The following is a 21,306-nucleotide window of genomic DNA, read 5'->3' as shown; positions in this document are numbered from 1 at the left end:
AAAACAAGTGTAAGTAGATGAGAATTAGATGGAAGCATTATACGCAGACAGAACATACCATTTGGAGAAAAAACTTGTAATAGGGGTCTAAAAACAGAGATTGTCAACATATTACCATGGGAGATTGATAGATGCATAACTGTTCTAACAGAGGCAGATCACTTCCAGTCATGAAATAAAACAGAAATCAGCCACATTTGTAGAAGGAGATTATCAGTAAAAAGCATGCAAACATTCAGAAATAATTAAACAGAAGGTATTCTCCCAGTTCAGTCTTCCTTGCCGCTGAAGTTTGACTCCTGGTATGGTCAGATCAGATTCCTTTCTGGCTGCAGCGAGCTTGAGTAGGACTGTCTGGTAGATGCCTTTGGCAAACACACACCTCATAAACTGAACAGCTTACCCTTCTTCCCCTTTTTTTTTTGCCCTCATTTTGGTCACTCTTCATTCTCCCTTTCTCTGTCTCAGTCTTTTCCCACATACACAACCCATCCTTAGTTTTTCTTCTTTGGTCTCTGTTTTGCTACATCTGAATCCAAATTCAGTACATCATTACCTCTGTAATCTCAACTAATATCTATGTCCTGCTAGTCTGGCAAGCCTCCTCTCCTCTAGAGATCTTCAATAATCCCCACTGGCTATGTGCAACACTCAGCCATTTCTCACTTAACTTTCTATTAACTACCTAAGAAATCCAGCCAGCCTCCACACCACTATTGGCAATTTCTTTGCTACACACACTGTCATTTGTCACAAATAGCTATTCCTCATGTCTTTTCCAGTAGTTTCCAGCATCCTGATGATCTTATTCTCAGGTCAGGAAACATTTGCCTTCAGCCCTGCCTACTTTTCTCTGTCGACTGCAGAAGAAAGGCCACAATGCTTATAACTTACATGACTAGAGTTGCAAGGAATTAACTGGAGTGGAAGGATTTATTTAGCTACATAAGATCCTGCAGGGCAGTCTGACCTTACTTGGCCTACAGACTGAATCCTCATATATATATGACATGAGCTAGTTTCTATCTAAGAGTTGTGCAGCTGTCTAGGTAGCTTCTCACAAGGGCCACCCTTCTTTGCATTCCATACTTCTTGTTCTGAAGTTCTTGACTTCCAGTTTGATCACTCCCAAGATCTCTATGTTCTTCTCTGTTGCCTCTATGAAGTATAAAAGCCAAGAAGCGTTTCTTCCTTTCTTACCTACCATCTTCACTGAAAGTCCCAGAAATATGCATACCAACATTTTGTTTATACCCAGGGATACCAGAATTGAATTTCACCTACTTTATAAGTAAAAAGCTTAGTAATTCTCTGCTTCCCCTCTTCCTCTTACGTGGGACAGGGAGGCCTTAAACCTTCTTCAGGCTTGCTAGAAAAGAGAATGTGGATCCCCTTCTTTTGCTAGTTCTTATTCAAACTTGGAAATACTGGAAAAAAACAGGGAATTCTCCTCATTCTCTCCTCATTGGAAGAATACAGAGGAAAAAGCAAGTCCACCTCATATCTCACACCAGGAAGCAAAAATGGGAGTCATCATCCATAAAGGCAGCGAGAAGATGCAGTTACTCCACCTTGAATTTACTTTGAACACATAAAGCTCACAGTTTTCCATAATGCCATACAATCTCCATGTTTTTTAGGGAGCTTAAGGTATACTGCTTATAGTAAAAATGCAGTTTATTGGACAAAGAGGTTAATAATTTTATTTGTATGTAACTTAGCCATACTTGTTTTCAGCTCTCCTTCTTTACTATTTTCTTAGTATCAGTTCTGTCTTGCATACTTTCAGGATCAGAGTGACGTTATCCGTACACTGTAGGTATTTAAGATCATCTCTTTATTCTAAGTTCTCCAAAAGTTTCACTTAGCAGTGGGTGAAACCTTGAAGTCTAGGAAACAAAAATAACTTGGGGAAACTGTGAAGGAAGAAGTGCAGTCACCCATCGTCATACTCAGCTAATTCTCTAACAAAAACATGCAATAAAAGATCACATGCAGGTTCATGAAAAAGTCCAGATATATGCAAACAAGTATTAACAAAGAATGCAAGAGAAGTATAGAGAAAATTTAGCTTCTGTATATGTCATTAAAGGGAATGATATCATAAAATTATATGTATTTTTTTAACAATAAACTTTTACTTTCCTGCTTAAGAAAGAGATACTGTATGAAAGAACCAGTAAAACTATTTGTGGATTGGATAAAATATTTTACAAGGCACGTAAGACAGTAGCTTTGCTTACCAAAACCATTTCTGAGAATTGTATCATTACACTCATAAAGAGAATATTATGTGGAGAAAATACTGAACGTTAAAGGACTCTTTAATCTACCAGAAAAGATGTTCACATGCATTAAGGATCACCCACTGGATCAAATTATCAAATAAAGTTATGGTTTCATCATCTCCTACTGAAAACTCAAAAAAAACAGTAGTCAAATTTTACCTATTAACTCCATGTAGAGGTAAATACATAATGTTTGACTAGATGATCTAATGATACAACTTACTCAAAGATTTTATCACAGCTCAGACAGGTCTTCAATCGTCAAAATCTACAACTAGGGAATTATAAGATCTGTGGGAGAACAGTGTATTTTTCTCACCTTGAGTGGACTCTCAGAATTTGCAGCTAGCCATCAAAAATTACAAACTGTCTAAACATCAGAGAGTCATGGACTAGTACTATAGCAATGAATCCAAACTGACACAGGGAGTCACGTCAATCTGTATCTTAAAACATCTGGGTTTCTGCAGAGGAAAAAAAAAAGTACAAATGGAATAATTCAGTCTTTAAGGCTTGAATTCATTTATAATTTATGTGCTTTTAAGTCTAGAGTCCAAAAGCTGTGCATTAATACTACAGCTTCAAGTCAGTAAATGAACACTTGCAGTAAATACAACAGAAAATGGAAATACACTTCCTCTTTTTTACTGCATTTAATCTATCTCACAATGTTTCTGTCAGTGTTTCTTTCTTCGTATGTGGGCATGTCATTGCCTGGAGCACTGGTTTAAATATTATATTCCACAGGATTTTAACACAACTAGAAGAGATTTTGTATATTTTTAAAGTATTTTAGGGATAATTTGAGATCTGAAGAGCAGTTCTAAAATCAATTTCTACAGTGTGAGTGAATTATATATTACACAGTAAGTCTAAAAAGGCTTGTAATCTAGATGTGATTTTGAGTAAGTGGAAATGGGTAGCATGTAATAACTGCAGAAAAAAAATTTAGAATATCCTAATCTAACAAAATCAAATTTAAATGAACACTTTAAAACGTGTTTGATAGATGATTGGATGACCTCCTTCTATTTTATGCTGGCAGACACTAGTAAGGAAAAAAAAAAAAAAAAAAAGGAAAATCACAGAATGGCCCGGGTTGGAAGGGACCTTAAGGATCATGAATCTCCAACCCCCCTGCCACATGCAGAGCCACCAACCTCCACATTTAATACTGCTGCCCAGAGCCCCATCCAATCTGGCCTTGAACACCTCTAGGGGTGGGGCATCCACAACCTCTCTGGGCAGCCTGTTCCAGCACCTCATCATTCTCTCTGCGAAGAACTTCCCCCTGACATCCAACCTAAATCTTCCCTCCCTCAACTTCAAACCAGTTCCCCTTCTCCTGCCATTATCTACCTTTTTGAAGAGTTGATTCCCCTCCTGTTTGTAGGCTCCCTGTAGGTGTTGAAAGGCTGCAATGAGGTCACCCCGCAACCTTCTTTTCTCCAGGCTGAACAAGCCCAGCTCCCTGGGGAGAGGGAAATAAAAGCCTACTACTAAGGAGAAAAAAAAAAAATAAAAAATTAAAGGTATGTGTTGTATGACTGTGAAGGGAGGAAGTCTGACCACAAGTCAACAACTTCACACTATTGACTAGCAGCCACCAGAGCCTTTCAAGCTCTCCTGTATGTCAGTACCCTGCATGGTGGTGATCTCTCCTTGAGCCACGATGTCTCTTAAAGTTACTTCTTGAGGCCAAGAGATTTCTTACCAGGTATCCAACATTTGCATCAAAGTAAGCAACATTTTTTATATGTGCACAACATTTATATACATATATATACATGTATATGTGTGTGATATTTTGTGAACATCAAGCAAGCTTAATTATCAGACACAGTAAGTAGTAGAGTGCTTGATCACCATCAAACATTGACTGGTAAGTCCTTTTGGTTAACCTCGTATCAGTAATTTGTTTCAATGTAATTCACCTGTGACAATAAGCCAGATGCAAAATGAACTAAGGATTTAAATCTGGGTTGGGTTCTCTATCTATTCATACTCATCACTGTACTGCACAAGAAATTTCTAGGTCCTCACAGGTTCTAACATTTACCATTTATTTTTCTTTTTTCCTCTCTGGTACTCAAACCAAGTGGCACAAGCCATAGCTTTACCATAGAGTAAACTGCTTAGGCTAGATGGATAAACAATAGTTTCCATTTTCCTCGACGAGTAGAAGTGACAGCATAGCTGTAGTATGAATTCACATCTGTCTAACCTCATGAGTGTGTGTGCCGGTCACACCTTTCTCTAAGAACTGTTAATATTAATCCCTCCTTTTGCTCTCTAGGTGAATTACATTTCTTTTTGTTTGATGTCCTTCAGATTTTCAATTGTATTCAATTGCTACAGTTTTCATAAAAAGCTGAGAATTGCAACCAGAAGGGACTTTCTGCAGTGGGGACAATAGACATGTAGAAGGGCCTGCCACATCTGGATCAAAAAGGATGTTTATTATGACAGGCACTATAAACATTGCCTATCTGTTCCTCTCAGATTTAAAATATCTCTAAAAAAGGGCTTGTCTACCCTACATTTTGTGGGATATTTACATAGGAAAAAAAGATATCTCACTCATCCCTTGTTAGAATTGCAATTTTATGAACATAATGATACTAAAGCTCAGTGGACAACATTACTAAGAATTTGTTTGATTCATAACTGTCTTCTAAATTATTATTTATCACACTAAACCTGAAAATGTATCTGTATTTGTATGTATATTCGGTAAACCAATTCTTCGTTACCTTTCATTTGAGATGCATGCTAAACTTCAAAATTTCATTTTCTTCAGATGGATGGAACTTCAGAAGACAGAAGAAATGATTTTAAAAAAATGTTAGTCACATCTTCCATCACTACAACTTCAGTGCACCCCTAGCTTTTATTCTGAGTTTTATTTCTGCTGAATTTCAGAGTTGAGTTCAGATATTCTATAGTGACTTACAGATTCAATTTGCAGATCATTCACTTATTATATGAGAAACCTCTAGTCTAGGAGTATATTGACCTTAGGCTCTTTCTGTTGTTCATGGAGGAATGTTACCTCTAAGAATCTGTCTTAGACATGCTATACTATCCTTTCTTTCTAAAGTCTACAAAGAGACTTCAAGTGCCTAATTTAACACAGAATATATTCTGTTAATTTTCTAAAACTTGAAATCACTAAGCATAAGCACAGTAAACAGCTTTAAACAGCTAAGTCAGATGACTTGTCTCAGAAAAGCCCTCCAACCATGTTCTCAGTAGATGACTTAATTACCTCAGTGTTTCCACAACCCAACTGCCTTAACTGGCAACACCAAATTGCCTCGTTAATTTCAGTAACATGTACCCTCTGTTTACGCATCTCAGATGAAAAAATACAGATCCTGGACTTCAAAGTCTTCACGTATTCAAGTGCATGAACATGACAGTAGCACAAATACCTATCCTTTCTATGACAAATTAGAAAAAAGATATAACCTGAACACAATTACATATGTTGCAAAACCTCCTGTTTTTTTTCTATACCAGAGGAGACAACATAAATTGAACTTTACTGGAGTACTATACTTATAGGTTCAAAGCTAGAGCAGGAAAAAAACTCAAAATACTTTTCCTTCACAGTGATACCAAAGGCATTCAAAAGCAAGTATTTGTAATCTTTGAAGCAAATGTAACTGCAATGTTATTTAATTTTCTTTTCAGAATAGAATTATTAATGAAACTATATTTATAAGCCATTACAGACAATCTTTCATGGTTATTCTTAAGGGATTTTTTGTGAAAAATTAATGAATTAACTCTAAATATAATTCTATCACAATATATGGTATGTCAAATAAAATTCATGTTTCAAGTCCAGATCAACATAAAGGCATCGCCCAGCGATCCCCTTGTCAGGATTTGAATCTGACTCCTATGTATTTTAATGAACAATATCTGGAAAAGGAAACCTGAATTTCCAACAAATATCTGACTGGCTCTTCATTCACACATCCATTGATTCCATCCATCAGACATCAATCATATTTCTTTGTCAAACAACTGACATCAAATCTCTCTTTGCAGAAATCAAGTCGCTTTCCAGTAATTAGAGGCTTTTGATTGCTGGCCTCTTATCATGGCAAAATAGCTGTGTAACTTCAACAAAGTCCCTTTTAAGGCTGACACTATATCAACTACCTTTTTGCTCTTATTTCAGAAGGCAGATTTCTGCTTGCATTTCAGTACGCTGCAGGTGCGTACTAAAGTTTTCACATCTGACAAGTAAAGAATAATTTATTCTTAAAGTCTCACAGTATTTAGATAACTCCTAAATTAAGAATGTAAATGATGCTACTGTCTATCAGTTCTACTGCCATCAATATTATTGTCAATAACATCTGCTTTAAAGCAATTAAAGCGGTCTTCAGTTACATAACCATAGATTTAACAGCATAAACAAAGAAGCTGCAGAGTATCTGTAACAGCCAAGGCACAGGATCTGCAGATCTCCTTCAGCTACCTGAGAAGCTATGAAATCCAGTAGCATATGTTAAGTGATACATACGGGGAAAAGAAATCTTCATGTTAAAATGAAGTAAGCTCACAGTTGACCTGGAATAAGATCTTAAGACTGCAACAGTTATTTATGTGCAAAATTCAGCTTAATTCTCCAAAAATTTTAAGAAGTAAATATATAGTAGGTACTGTTAGAAAAGTAACAAATAGCAAAGCAGGAACCATGTACGTTGTTACCTAAATTGATGTTCTCCTGCATTTTGAATACTGTATTCAGTACTCTACTGACATAGGCTTTGAAATCTCCTATCACTGAAGCTCCCTAACTTCTAATCATAAAGAACCTTATACTCACCTCTTAGGAAAATCATACTTGTTGTTCAGCCTTGTCTGGGGAAGAATGAGATTTGTTGACTTCAATTTCAATTTATATTTTATTCCAGGATTTTATTTTTGTAGTTTATCAGTAACTACAGTATCCTAGGTGCTAAGGAGATCTTTAATAAGTGAAGATGCAACAACAGCCAGTATCTGAGAACTCAGCCAAACAGACTCAGATAGAAGTCATAAATTTTAATGTTCAAGGTGACTGGCCAATCTGTGGAGGTAATATAATATCAATCTCATCTCAAGTATTTCAGTTCAGATTTAGCATCGAATTTTGGAGATGCACTGTAGTCATTTGCAAGCCTCTGCCTTACTTTATAATAAAAGCTTCTTGCATGCCCAAGGTATGCTACAGCAGTCAGATTCTATGATTCTATTTGATCCTTAAAAAAGGTGAATGCGAACATATGAAGGCATTCCTGGTAGTACAGTCTACCATTAGTTTCTTGAAAGATGAATAACGTCAATTTGATCAGAAGACTGAATGCAGACTATCCCATGCACATTTTCTCACAACACTCTTCCTCACATACATAGTTAATGGAAGACGACCAGTGAGTCACATTCTCCAAGCACTTCTAAAACTAAATGAGATTTAGTATGGTACGTGTATCATGAAGTTCTTCTGCAGTATACATTTCACATGTAGAGTTTGTAGTTACTCTGATTTCTCTTGGTATGCTTTACATGTATTTTAAGTACCACAAGGCTCATGCATTTTGCATCCTTAGTAAATCTTTTCAAATCATGTAACATAATTTAAGTCTTCAAGTGACTTTCATTTCTTTCAGTACCACAAACCTGCATTTCACTGTCATTTTTGTTCTGCACTCTCAGTTTTTGTAAAATAATTTGCCAACGCTTCTTGTAAGAACAGATAAGGGCTTTACATATCCGCCAAATGTCTTCTCTTTCTCTTTGCACTCTCTGCCATGATTCACTGTCTATCTAACTGAATCTGGATTTAGTTTCTAAAACAGATTAAGAGCCCAAGATCAATGAATGGAACTTCAAACCCTTAAATGTTCCAACAAAACTGGAGTTAAAATAGTTTGGGCAACATTTTATCTATTGGCAGAAAGTAAATCAAAGTTCTTCAAGACAATCACTTTGTTAACAATGTGAGATATTTTCACCCTCTTGAAGTACAGCAACACTGCTATTTTACAATAAGAAATATTTTCAACCCTTCCTCCTCCATGTTGTATTTAGGTTATCAAATAAAATTCTTAGCATAATACAGGAAAATAATAAGTATGGAAGCAAGCAAGCTATAATTTATTATTAAGTGAAACCCAGTTATTCTGTACATGTTTCTCCAGTGAACATTATTTCACTAGAGAAACAATGTTCTTCAGTAAAGAACAACAGGTATTCTTTTTTGCTATCCACTTTATTTTTTGTGATTCATGACTCAGTGTTACTATGCTAAGTGTACAGAATTGAGAACATGCTTATTTGAAAGAGAAAAATGCAAGGGTGACAAAATACAATTATTATATCATACATGGTATCATTAAAATTTGCTTAATTTTGTTATATAAATAAGTAGGCAAAAATTTGTAGATAAGAGATAATATCTCTCACGATCTCTAGTGAGTGGATCAGATTTCAGCTATGCTGTTCTTAAGATATGACCTATTATCAGATTACTAGAAACATAAAACAGCTTATTTTAGATACTTGAAAATTAGTCTGAAGACTAAGTTCTTGTACTCAATACAATCTCAAGTACTACTTCAGGACTTTTTGAAAGAGCATATTGCTTTAACCACTCCTAAATATTCCCAGTCTTGGTATCTAGTTGTCCAGTGAAGACCAAAGGCCTGTTTTGTTATTAACCTGTAAAATTGTGTCCTTAGAAAATTAATTAAGTGAAAAGCCTAACACTTTTACTTGTGATTTACTTTTTTATCCCCAACATTTTCATAAGTATTTAAAAATTAGATGCAGCACCTGTTTTTCAGTATTTATCCATTGAAAGCATAGTCCTGGTAAGGTATTTATATATATGCTTTAACTATGCTGCTTTTATGCAAACACATTTTTTCCCTTTCAGGATAAGGTGCCTTCCTAGAAATGGACAGTAGGGGGACTTCAACTCTGCTCTCTGCTGTATTTATGGATTTTGCTTTATTTTAGAGCCACTTGATTCAAAACAACTGTACAAACTGGAATGCTTCCAAAGCTGATCCTTGTTCTCTGTCTTGGAAGACTACACAATAGGTCTTTCTGCTTTTATCTTTCTGCTTTTATGGGCTAACCAGAAATTTGTGCAGTTTAACAAAGACAAATGCCAAATTCATCATCCAGGGATGATGAATCCCATGGACCAACTGATGCTAACTGGAAATCAGTTTTGCAAAAAAGGCCCTGGGGGTTCTAGTGGACCAGCCTCCTGGACTGCATCAGGAGGCATGTTGCCAACAGGTTCTGAGAGATGAACCTGCCCTTTTACTCACCTTTGGTGAGGCCACACCTGGAGTACTGTGTCCAGTTGTGGGCTCCCCTGTACAAAAAAGATGCTGTACTAACAGATTCAATGCAATGACTATGGAGAGAGAACTATGAAGATAACAAAGTGACAGAAGCATCACTAATACAATGAAAGGCAAAGAGAGCTGGGACTGTTTAGCTTAGACTTAATTCCTTGGAAACAACAACAGATACAGAGAGCACAATAACTCTATTTGATCAGAGCAAAGTCTCAGCTACAAAGCACCATTTTTCAAAATAGTCACCATCATTCACTATATATTTTCAACAGGAGCCTGCATACTGTGCTTGTAAAAATCTGCACCAGCAGAAGTGACCCACGGTCGCTGTTGCCACCGCTAAAATGCACTGCCCACTGCTCATATCCACTGGTTGGTCCCCATCAATGGTCAGCAAGTGTCAGTGAACGTCAATGGGGGCCATCTTATTTTGCATGGGGAAATACAGAGACACACCTTTGCTTCACACACACTTCCTAGTCAGGCACCATTTGATCAGACAGCCCCTCTACTGCCACCTGCCACTAAGCAACAACATATAATGGCATATTAGTGGGAAGGTTCAATCTGTACTACCACACCACCAACATCTGCCTCTGACATTGTGGGCCAACATAAAATATGAGACTAGTGCTCAAAATAGCACTATCATTTGGAGAGTGGAAGAGCAACTTTGTGGATACTCTGTGACAACCAGCTAATTAATTAGATACTCTGAAATGTTAATACAGTCTTTAAATTTTCCCTTCCCTTTTGTTATTTATTCATTTTAGGTTGTAAACTCTTCAGTGACTTTTCTCTTCTATGACTTTTCTTTTTCCTTCATCCTAATTCTCTAATTCTATACTTCCCCCATTATTTCCCTGAGGCTTGGCTTTTATAATTATTTCAATATCATGTCTTAGTTTTCTTATTTCATTTTTATTAATCCATTCCCTGGTTGATTGCCTTGATGAGTACACTCACATAAGTTCATGCTTGGACATTTTTTTAAAGGTCTGATTTAATTGGCATGGATATATGGATACATTCAATTATTTAAGTGACTTGTATAAGTAATCTTGATTGTTTTCATGAGAGGAACTGAGTTTTAAAAAGAGATGCAAAAAGCTTCAGACTAAGTGCACCTTCCCAAATCTGTTTGACAGTATGTTCCTGTTCCAGTTGCATTAGGTACCATAGCAACTGCAGAGAAAGAAGTGGGATATCAAGGAACTATCTCAGCTAGAGAAGTAAACATGTAGTTGGAAGTACAAATCTGTGCTTTTTTTTTTTCTTTTTTTTTTCCCCCTGCTGTTACTGTACTGTTCTGTATTCAGTTCAAGAAGTGTGATGTTTATGATGAGCAGCAGTCTAAAATACTTTTTTGTTTGTTTTCTCCTTCCCACCCCAGGCTCTAGCGATTGCACTGGTGACCTTGTGAAAGACCTTAATATTACTGAGTCCTTTTTTAATAAATATACTCTACATATGGCATATGTAAGTAAAAACTGTACATTGTTAATGTAGGTGTAGGGAGCCACTGGAGGCCATAGAGCTACCTAACTCCACTTAAAATAGACATAACTGATCTTGTCAGTTTTGGTTGTTACAAGAAGAAATGTCCCTAGCTCACATAAAGATAACAGATGTGGGCATCTGCAGTCTGAAAGAATGAACTTGAAACTTTCATCAAAAACAGCGTTATTTGCCATTCTCTAGATTATGCAGGACACCCTTCACAAACTGGCAGGTATGACAGAAGGCAGACAGGATCAGCACCTCTGAAGATGTAGGTTTGAAGGATGGACAGGACAGCCTGCTTCCAAAAATACACAAGATAGGTGTCTATCACACAACAGAATTAAGTTCAGAATCCTGTCCTAGTGAGTTGCTGCTAACACCTTTGCCTCTTGGAAAGCTGCACTGCATTGCATCATTAACATGTAACTCTTTTGTTACAGCTACCATCCCTCATTTCTTACGGCCTCTTCTAACTTCACCCTATTTCTATTTGCTCATACTTTCAGCAAATCAGTAACAGAATCAAGAAGTTCAAGTTACCACCCATTGAATGATTGCCTCCAAGTTTGATTCAAAAGTAAATGAAAGTTTATTTGATAAAGCCAAGAAAATAAGTGAGAAGAAATGTATTCTTTTTTTCTTAAACCACAGGAGTCATTAATCTATTTCACAGTAAGGACTAAGCATGGTGACTGTAGCAAGGGCTATATTTAAACCTTAAATTATAATAAATACCCAAGAAAACATCATCTTTAAAAGAAAACAGCAGGTTCGTGATCACCAGTATAAAAGAAAGAATTAAGCTGGCTTTAATGCACCATTAAGTATAAAATGGAAATATTAAATGAAAAACTAAATCCTTCCCAAGGGGAATTATTCCTACAAAAGTTCCTCAGATATTAGCTTTTACCTATTAACAGAGTAAAGGAAAAGTCCTTGAATAAAAGAAATTACAAATCTTAATCCTCTACTTTAACGGAAACTCTTAAATTAGGTAGCTATTTCAGGTTATTTTTACAATAACAAGTCATGAAGAATTAAGTCCCTCATGGGACTGACCAAAATTGAATTTGCAGCTTTCTCTACAATGCTGACAATCATAATAAAATCAGAATCAGGCGGGTAACAGCTTCAGTACAACAGCTACACAGCAAAAAAAGCAAATTAAAATGTAAATAGGTATGAATAAAATAAATGTAAATAGATATGAATAAATATGACTGAACTAGGCCTTATTTTGCTTATAGCATATTTGCTTGCTGCTTTTAAATAACATACAGGTAGTGACAAAATTTGAATTCTCACTGATGATAATCAGAATCATAGAATCACCAAGGCTGGAAAAGACCTACAAGATCATCCAATCCAACCATCACCAATAGTTCTCACTAAACCAAGTCCCTCAGCACCACATCCAAATGTTCCTAGAACACCACCAGGGTCAGCGACTCCACCACCTCTCTGGGAAGCCCATTCCAGTACCTGACCACTCTTTCAGAGAAGTAGTATTTTCTAACGTCCAGTCTGAGACATTTTACAGAGTCATCAGACATTTTACATTACCAGCACTTTGTTTAAAATAACATGAGGGTAAAACTGTATCAGGTAAAAGCAAGGAAGTTAGATTATAAAAGTATGTTAGGAACACCACGCAAAACCACGCTATATCTTAAAATTTCCAGTCCCCTTCTGTACATGTACAAAACTTGCAAATTTTAACAATTATTCCAGTCTTCAAATCACAAAGACTAAACATCTTATATGCACAAGGTAAAGAATAAGCAATACTTATGTTATTTTTTAGATACCTAGCAATAATTGAATGCACTTATATGTGTACGCTGCATTTTACATAAGCGTGAAACAAAGATATGCTATACTCTGAAACAAAAACAAAAAAAATCCACCATATTACTCATTTAGCATGATCCTGCAGAATATGTAGGTTTACTATGCAAAGTTTATCTCATCCAAGCCAAGTAGGCAGAACACAGCTATCCCAGTGGTGGTAGTGGAGAACAACAATATGGAATTTACAGTGCATCTCTCCTCTCCTTGTGAGAATGTAGTGAGCTCCCATTTAGCATGTACTTCACTATTTTCAAAATACTCCTGTCAAAACATGATCTGTGGAAGAGAGCAACAACAAAATTGATGAGATCTAGACAACTGGAAGTATAGCCAGTCCAGAATTTCATACTTGCCTTGAGAAACACTTGCTCTACAGAGATTCAGGCCTGGTAGAGGAAACTTTGCTACTGTAGCCTATATTTATAGATAATATTAGCATTTTAAAACACCCAATGGAGGAGCAACTTGCATTGTTTCTCTGTTGCAGATGAGTACCCTAACCACTGAAACACGGACTTCATTTTATCACCTTGCCTAGCAGTTCTGCAGAAAAGAACTTCACAAGAAGTCAACCGCATCCTGGATGGCAATAAAGGAACAGAGGACAGTAAGGTGAGGGAGGGGACTATCCCTTCTATTCTGCCCTTATGAGGTCCCACCTGAAGTAGTGTGTGCAGGTCTGAGGCCCTCAGCTCAAGAAAGATTTGTAACCATTGGAGCAGGTCGAGAGAGGGCCACAAGGATGATCAGAAGGCTGGAGCACCTCTCATATAAAGAAAGAATGAGGGTGCTGGGCTTACTTAGCTTGAGAAGTGAAGGCTGCAGGGAGACCTCATTGTGCTCTTTAAAGGGAGCTCATAAACAGGAGGGAGACTACGTGCATGGTAAGATAGTGACTGGAACTAAACAATCCACGCCATTTGATGGCTCTAGGACTCTTCTGTCATGATGAACACTAAGTAATCACACAGAACAGAAGAGCTGCAGAAGGAGTCTTAGACTTACACAATGCAAAACAAGAAGTAACCCAGAAAACAACACATTCTACTCAGAAATCTGCTCTATTTTTAGACTTATTAAAAAGAAATCTAACACAAATAGCTACTATACACGCACTAAACTGCTATGCAGCTAACTACATTAAACATCCAGCATTCTGCATTGGGATCTGCTGCTCCTATGTTTTTAAACGAGTTCACTCGAAAGTGTGAATATAAAATATTCTCCTTTGGAACCCCAAATTCAACATACCTCCAACACAGCACTCCTCTAGTCCACACAGATTTAAGTTCAAGCCTTTAATGCAAGCTGATATTTGTAGATTTCTTAAAAATTGACATGTATCAATATTCTTTCAAGGCTCAAAGTACAATTTCCCAAGCCTGCTGCTGAACTGTTTAACTTCAGTAAAGGCTTGTTTCATTACCACTGTTAAAATCAGTACACCAAATACTTTATTCCAAAAGATGGGCATATATTTCTGATTCACTCCAGGAGGAAAAAAAAGAGAACAAAAAGAAAAAAAAAAAATTTGAAAAGCTTTCTATTTAAAAGCATCCCTTAGAATGCAATTGTATTTATTTGATTTACATATTAAAAACATCTTATTTTAAAAATTCCACATAAAACTGCATTGTTTTAGTGTATACTTGCTGAGAAATATAATTATTTTTACCTCTCACAAAGCTTTTGAGGATGTGGTATAAAATTTTATTTCTCCCTAAGTAATATGCCACATTTGCTGAGGTGCAATTTGAAAGGAAAATATGTGTAAAAATAAGACTGTCTATATTATAAATACTACAAAATTTCTTAAGTTTCCTGCATGGAGCATGAACTTCCCAGTAGCAAAATTGCTATTTTTCATATGCATACTTCACGTTTTTCACTTATACTGCATGCCAGTGTACAGATACCTACTTTATTCTACCAATTTCTCTCCTACATTTTTGAAAGAATAGCACAGTTCTTCCCTAGGTTTCTCATTTAAAAGGAATGTGGATTGTCCTCTTTTTTTTTTTTTTTTTTTTTAATTACGTTTAGATTTCAGAGTATACCTCAGCTCTTTTTTTCAATGGGGCCATTTCTTTCTTCAAATAAATAACCCAAAACTGAGCAGTTTTCCAGCTCAAGGTTTATTAGCACAAATCTTATCTGCTGTCTTTCTGTTTAAGAATCCTAAGATTATAGTTATAGTTTAAACAACAGCTAATTTGTCAGCTTTTCATCCATTATTATTCCAATAACTTTTCCTATTAAAAAATATCCATAGAAAGTTATCCCTAACCCTGATACTTCTTCCACTGATTCTTCCCAATTAAATGTAGAACCTGTATTTGCTCCTACAGAACACCAGGTTTTCCACTTGCAAATCCTGAAAATCTAAAAGGCTACAGAAAATGCTGTCTTTGAAACAACACTAAACGTTTGTTCTAAACTACCAACTTTATACTGCTATGCTCTCTTGGAGTTCAGCCTTTTTCTTAAACTCCTATATTTTATCAGCAAATCATCTTTACAAAATTTTCAGAACAGGCAGGAAGCAGGCATCCACAGTTCTGTGAAAATGCAAGCTTTTATAGCCCTGGCTCCAAAGGAAATGTTTTAAATTTGTAATTCACAGGTTTTTTCTCATGTATAAGCACTACTAAAAGTATAAAAATTCTAGATTAACATACGCCTATGCTGATCACTTTGTTACACAGAAATAAACCAAAATAGTACTTGTCTGGGTACTAACAAACTTATGATTTTGACAAAATCTTAGTATTCACCCAGTATTTGAGTTAGAAATTTCAGGTGACTTCCACAATGACAGGATTGCATAACTTCTAGCACACCTAAATCAGTTTAATTGTAATGCAGGTATTACCATAATTCAGAAAAACAATTAAGTGACTGTAAGTAAGCACAGCCTGAGACAAGACTCCACAAGTGCACACTAAGCAAGTATAATTTAAGAACATACTGAGGTGGTAAAAACTTATTACAGCAACAAAATAAATCCTTTTGTTTATAAACCTCAGAAATGCCCATAGCAAAGAACATGTGTATGCAAATAAGCATCCAAAAGATAAGAATGAGACACAATGGAAGTAAATTCCTCTAGAACGATAAAAGACTTGTTTTTCAATACATAAATAAAACTAAGGATTAACGTTGAAATTTTAAGTATTAATCTAAACCTCCAGATTTCTGCACTTAAAATAGCCCTACAGTGCTGAGTTTTATGTGTGTACAGAAATACTGGGTCCAATTTTAAGCTGCATTAGCACACTCCTTGTCCTGATTTTGTATCATAGAGGAATCAAAATAGCATCTTAAGAGATGATTTTTGAAGTTATCAAGATTTCTGTAACAGCTTTGTTCCCCAGATCAAACAGTGGGTATTATATTTGTTCCCTTTATTAATATTCCCACCTCCTTTTCCTTGAAAATTCACTGCAGTGTGGTGAAGTTTCCACTGACTGGAAAAGGGGAAATATAACTTCAATTTCTTAAAAAGAGGGAAAAAAAAGTCCTGAGGAACTAGAGGCCACACAGTCTCACCTCCGTGCCTGGAAAGATTACGCAGAAGATCAACCTGGAAACTGTGCTAATTCACTTTAAAAACAGAGCTGGCTGGTGACAGCCAACGTGGCTTCAATAAGTCAAATCATGTCTGATAAACTTGGTGGCCTACTACGTTGAGGTTACACGGTTGGTAAATAAAGAACTACAACTGACGACATCTACAAGGACTTGTACAAAGCCTTCCAATACATAAAAGACAGTCTACAGGAAAGATGGAAAAGGACATCTTAGAATTGTAGCGATAGAACATGGGGCAACAGTTTTAAATGAAGAGAGAATTAGATTAGATATCAGGAAAAATAATCTTTACTCAAAGAAAAGGGTGGTGAGGCACTTGGCACAAGGTGTCCAGAGAAGCTGTGGATGCCCCAACCCTGGAGGCATTCAAGGCCAGGTTGGCTGGGATCTTAAGCAGCCTGATCTATTGGGTAACCATGACAGAGGGTTGGAACTAGATGATCATTAAGGCCTCCCCCAACCCAAATCATTCTATGATTCTAAGATTCTTTTCCTCACCCCATAAGGTAACACCACCATAGCCATAGGTTAAGTCTACAGGGCAAGAGAACAGTATACATAACTACAAACTGGAGACATTTTTTGAGACCCTCATCTGTCAATACAACAGCCAAGTGAACAATGGATTTCAGCCTGTCCACTTTCTTTTAATACAATCAGTTTCATTTAACTTCACTGTACTTGAGTCTTAGCTTATTTATATCACACTTAAAATACGAAAGATTACAGAGCTAAGAAAGAGAAAACTGTTGGAACTTCAAAGCAGCTCTCTGAATTGCAAATTACCTACAGCACAATGTATCATTTGAAACCTCAAGTGAGATACAGCAGTTCTGGCTGAAAGAGTTTTCTGATCTCCAAATCATTCTTCAGAAAACTTTGCAAATGGAAAGCAATTGAATCAGTGCCAGAGCAAATTTAGTTTTACAAGAATTATAGAATCCTTAGAGTTGGAAGGGACATTTAGAGGTCATCTAGTCTAACTCCCCTGCAATAACTAGGGACATCACAGCTAGATCAGGTTGCTCATTGTCCCCTCCAGCCTGACTTTGAATGTCTCCAGGAATGAGGCATCTAACACTTCCTTGAGCAACTTATTCCAGAGCCTCACCACCATCACTGCAAAAGACTTTTTCCTTATAAATATATACCTCGATCTACCCTCTTTACGCTTGAAGCAATTTCTTCCTGTGCTATCACCACAAATCCTGCTAAAGTGTCTGTCCCCTTCTTTCCTGTAGCTCCCCTTTAAATACTGAAAAGCCACTATCAGGTCTCCCCCAGTGCATTCTCTTCTCCATGCTGAACAGCCCCAGCTCCCCCAGCCTCGACCAAGGTGCAAGACCTCGTACTTGTATTTGTTGAACCTCACATATTTCTCCTAGGCCCACTCCTCAAGCCTGTCTAGGTCCCTCTTGATGGCATCCTGTCCCTCTGGTGTGTCAACCGCATCCCACAGCTTCGTATTATCAGCAAAACTTGCTGAGGGTGCACTCAACCGCACTGTCAATGTCATTGACAAAGATACTAAAGCGTATCGGCCCCAGCACTGACTCCCAGGGGAATCCACTCATCACTGGTCTCCATCCAGATATGGAGCCGTTGACCACCACTTTCTGGACGCAATCCTGCAGCCAGTTCTTCATCCACTGAACAATTCACCCATCAAATCCATAATTGGATGAACAAATATTCCATTATTTCTTATGACTTAACATATTACCAGAGAAAGCAGCTCAGAAAGTTTCAACCAATTTTTTAGTTCGTATAATTTACTTTAACTACTGGTTGCAACTTTATCATATTTAAATGCAGCAAATCCACTTTGACTTCAAACAATCTCTGTCTATTCACTTAACTATGATTACGGTTAAAGTTGACTCTGAATTTGTTATGTAGTAAAAATTTTAAAGGAAAAAAAAGAAAAAAACAACAACAAAAACAAACACAAAACTGCATTAGGGCAGCGTGATTCAATATGCTTCAGAGATTACATCACAAATGCAGTAGAGTTTTCCCCTGTAGTAGTAAATTGTCATCATTGCCATAGTGAACAAAACCATTTTTACCTCTTTTGTACACAGGGGTACTTGCTAAGTCCACTATTTTGGTGAAAGGCTGCCACATTCATAAGCAATCCAAGGACAGCTTGAGTTCCAGCAACAAATACTACTCGTGTGTTTCAACAAAAGGTGAAATAAGGTAATCCTTGGGAAGTTCTCAAACTCTATTGTGAACATAAATAATTACTGATTCCTTGGGAAGATGAAAAAAATCACTAATTCTTTCTTAGTTCCTTTCTATACTGTCAAATGGTATTACTAGGAAAGTTAAAGAGTGCACACATTCCTTGTTAGCCTCTAAATCAGCGATAACGGTTCAATAATACACTAATACACTAATAATATGATAATCAATGGATTATCATTTCTGATTTTTCTTCTCCTAAGGTTGGAGGAAAGAAGAGTGTTAAAAATACACAGTAGAGAGCACAGTCCTCACTTAAGGCAAGTACAGTTGGTTCCTCAGTTCTACAAAGTCTGCAGCGCTTGGATCCAATACAACATATCTTTGTGCAAAAAAAGGCTAATATACAGAAGTCGGGAGGAAGAATGAAGACAGAAAACAAAGTTAAAGCTTTTTTTGTACATTTTACCAGTGATGTCCATGACACCCATGGACAGCTGTATTAAGCAGACTAATACAATACTAATATAATGGTAGCAATGCTTCCAGAAGAGAGAGAGCAACTCATCTTTAGCAATATAGCAATAATTAAACTTCAAAAAGTGAAGGCCTTTGGATTCAGAGTTATGGTCGTGAAATGGCCATTAAAGCTAAGTCCATCTGCTAATGCATTTTAGCTGTTGCTGGAAAGACAAGTTCCTAAACTTGTGCAAAATTAACATATTACCCTGTTCATCCAATTGGTCCTAAGTACACACTAATAAAAAAATAACAATACTGTAGGATTTTGTCATCAATGTGTGAACTCTATATCCCTTTCCATCAAAGGAAATAAAACCATACACTGCCACTATTTCTCACATCTTCCCAACTCCTGACCAATTTCTGTATTAACTTTCAAATTCAGAGAAAATTGAGTGGTGTGTAGGGAAATCACTTAAACACAATTCCACCAACAGTCCAGACAATTACTAATTTGACAGATAGGTTCCCATCATGCATTGGAGCAACTAAGGTTCAACTCCCACTTTTTCATTATTATTTTTATCAACTCAGAGTTTTTTTTAGAAATTCAAAAACTCAAAAGCCTACACAACTTGAACAAAATTTGATCCCAGAAGTGTATCTCAAGAACAAAACTCCCACATATTTCCATTAGAACTAAAAATTAACAGGTAAATTACACACCTAAACCAAACAAAAATGAAAATGAAGAAGTTTGGAAACAAGCAGCAGAAAGCCTTACCCTGAAAAGCAGCTGCATTATGAGATATTAAAAATTTTAACGTAGCACTAGATGTTTGAAGTACTTGCTGTATAGCGTGCTTTGCGGCAGTATGATATCTTTCCTCCATCTCTTTGGTACAGCATGTTGGATTTTTAGAAGTACAAACCTGGAGATCAACACCTAGAGAAAGAAACAATTGCAATGATTACTATGAAATAGAAGTTCACAATACACAGAGAAAATAGATGTTTTTTTCCCTTTCTTTTTTTTTTTTTTAAACATCACTATATACATTTAAAAGACATGCCTAGAGTTTTACAGACATTTAGTGTTAAACAAATTTAGATGGCAGTATTAACTAACATTCTGTGTGAAGAGTACCCTTATTACAGTTAATTAGTCATATAATAGCATTACCTTGATGCTGTAATCTCATTCCAGCTGTGAAGATTGCTAACAAGTGTTAGTAAAGTACAAAGAATATGCAATGCACATCACTTGGAATACTGACTTGCTAGCTTATATGATCCAGCCCATAGCTCATAGCCAGCATTCTCATGCTGTAAATCTTGGGCTAAAAAGATCTAACTGCTACTAAATATAACAGAACAGTGGAAAGCCCATTCCCGATAGGTACGTAATAAACATATTCATACTGACTTTCATATGAAGCAGTCATAAATCCTAGTCTAACATATTTTACTGTTTCTTTCTCTAATGACCAGCATTCCCCATGTATTTGTCATGACAATTTACCACTTCACTAACAGGATGAGAAAAGCTTATAGAAATGAACATCTTCTCAAATGTTTGGCACACTAATATTCAAGAGGAGCAATTGAGTACTGTATTTCTTATTGTATACTAAAAAATATCTTTTTTATAAAAACATCATCCCTGAGGATTCAAGTCGGAATTTGTGGTTGTGGAGGAAGAAAAAAAGCAAGAAATTCTAAAGTAAAAAATCTGTGTTACCTTGCCTTTATACATGCTTCAAGCTATTACACCATCTCTTTGAACTTATTTCCCTGCCACTAGATCTACAAATCGTAATGCTTCTTAAGTTGACTCTTCTACTGTTTTTCCATATTTTCTCTGATAAATCACTCTATATTCTATATTATGAATACAGTTACGGAAAAAGGGAAGCATACATGGCTTGTACTTCTCATATTCCATTAGTTACCTTACATAAATTAACGTGTTCTAAATAACATTTTCCAAAAAGCTCAGGCAGAAACATTAAGCTACTGAGCAGAGTATGCTGATGATACCAAATTGGGCA

At 36.4% G+C, this 21,306-nt stretch overlaps 1 protein-coding gene across 1 annotated transcript in view; it reads right to left on the bottom strand.

Moving 5' to 3' along the window:
- The window catches only part of GPC5 (glypican 5), a gene marked incomplete at both ends in the record, with an annotated part of 607,225 nt that overhangs the window by 575,793 nt on the left and 10,126 nt on the right, over positions 1 to 21,306 (bottom strand). The window contains 1 exon segment of the mRNA XM_079539519.1: positions 20,040 to 20,201. Within this exon segment, the coding sequence (XP_079395645.1) occupies positions 20,040 to 20,201 (162 nt within the window).

Source organism: Tetrao urogallus (assembly GCF_951394365.1).
Source record: "Tetrao urogallus genome assembly, chromosome: 1".
Taxonomy (NCBI): Eukaryota; Metazoa; Chordata; class Aves; order Galliformes; family Phasianidae; genus Tetrao; species Tetrao urogallus.
This window is presented reverse-complemented; position numbering and strand designations above follow the sequence as displayed.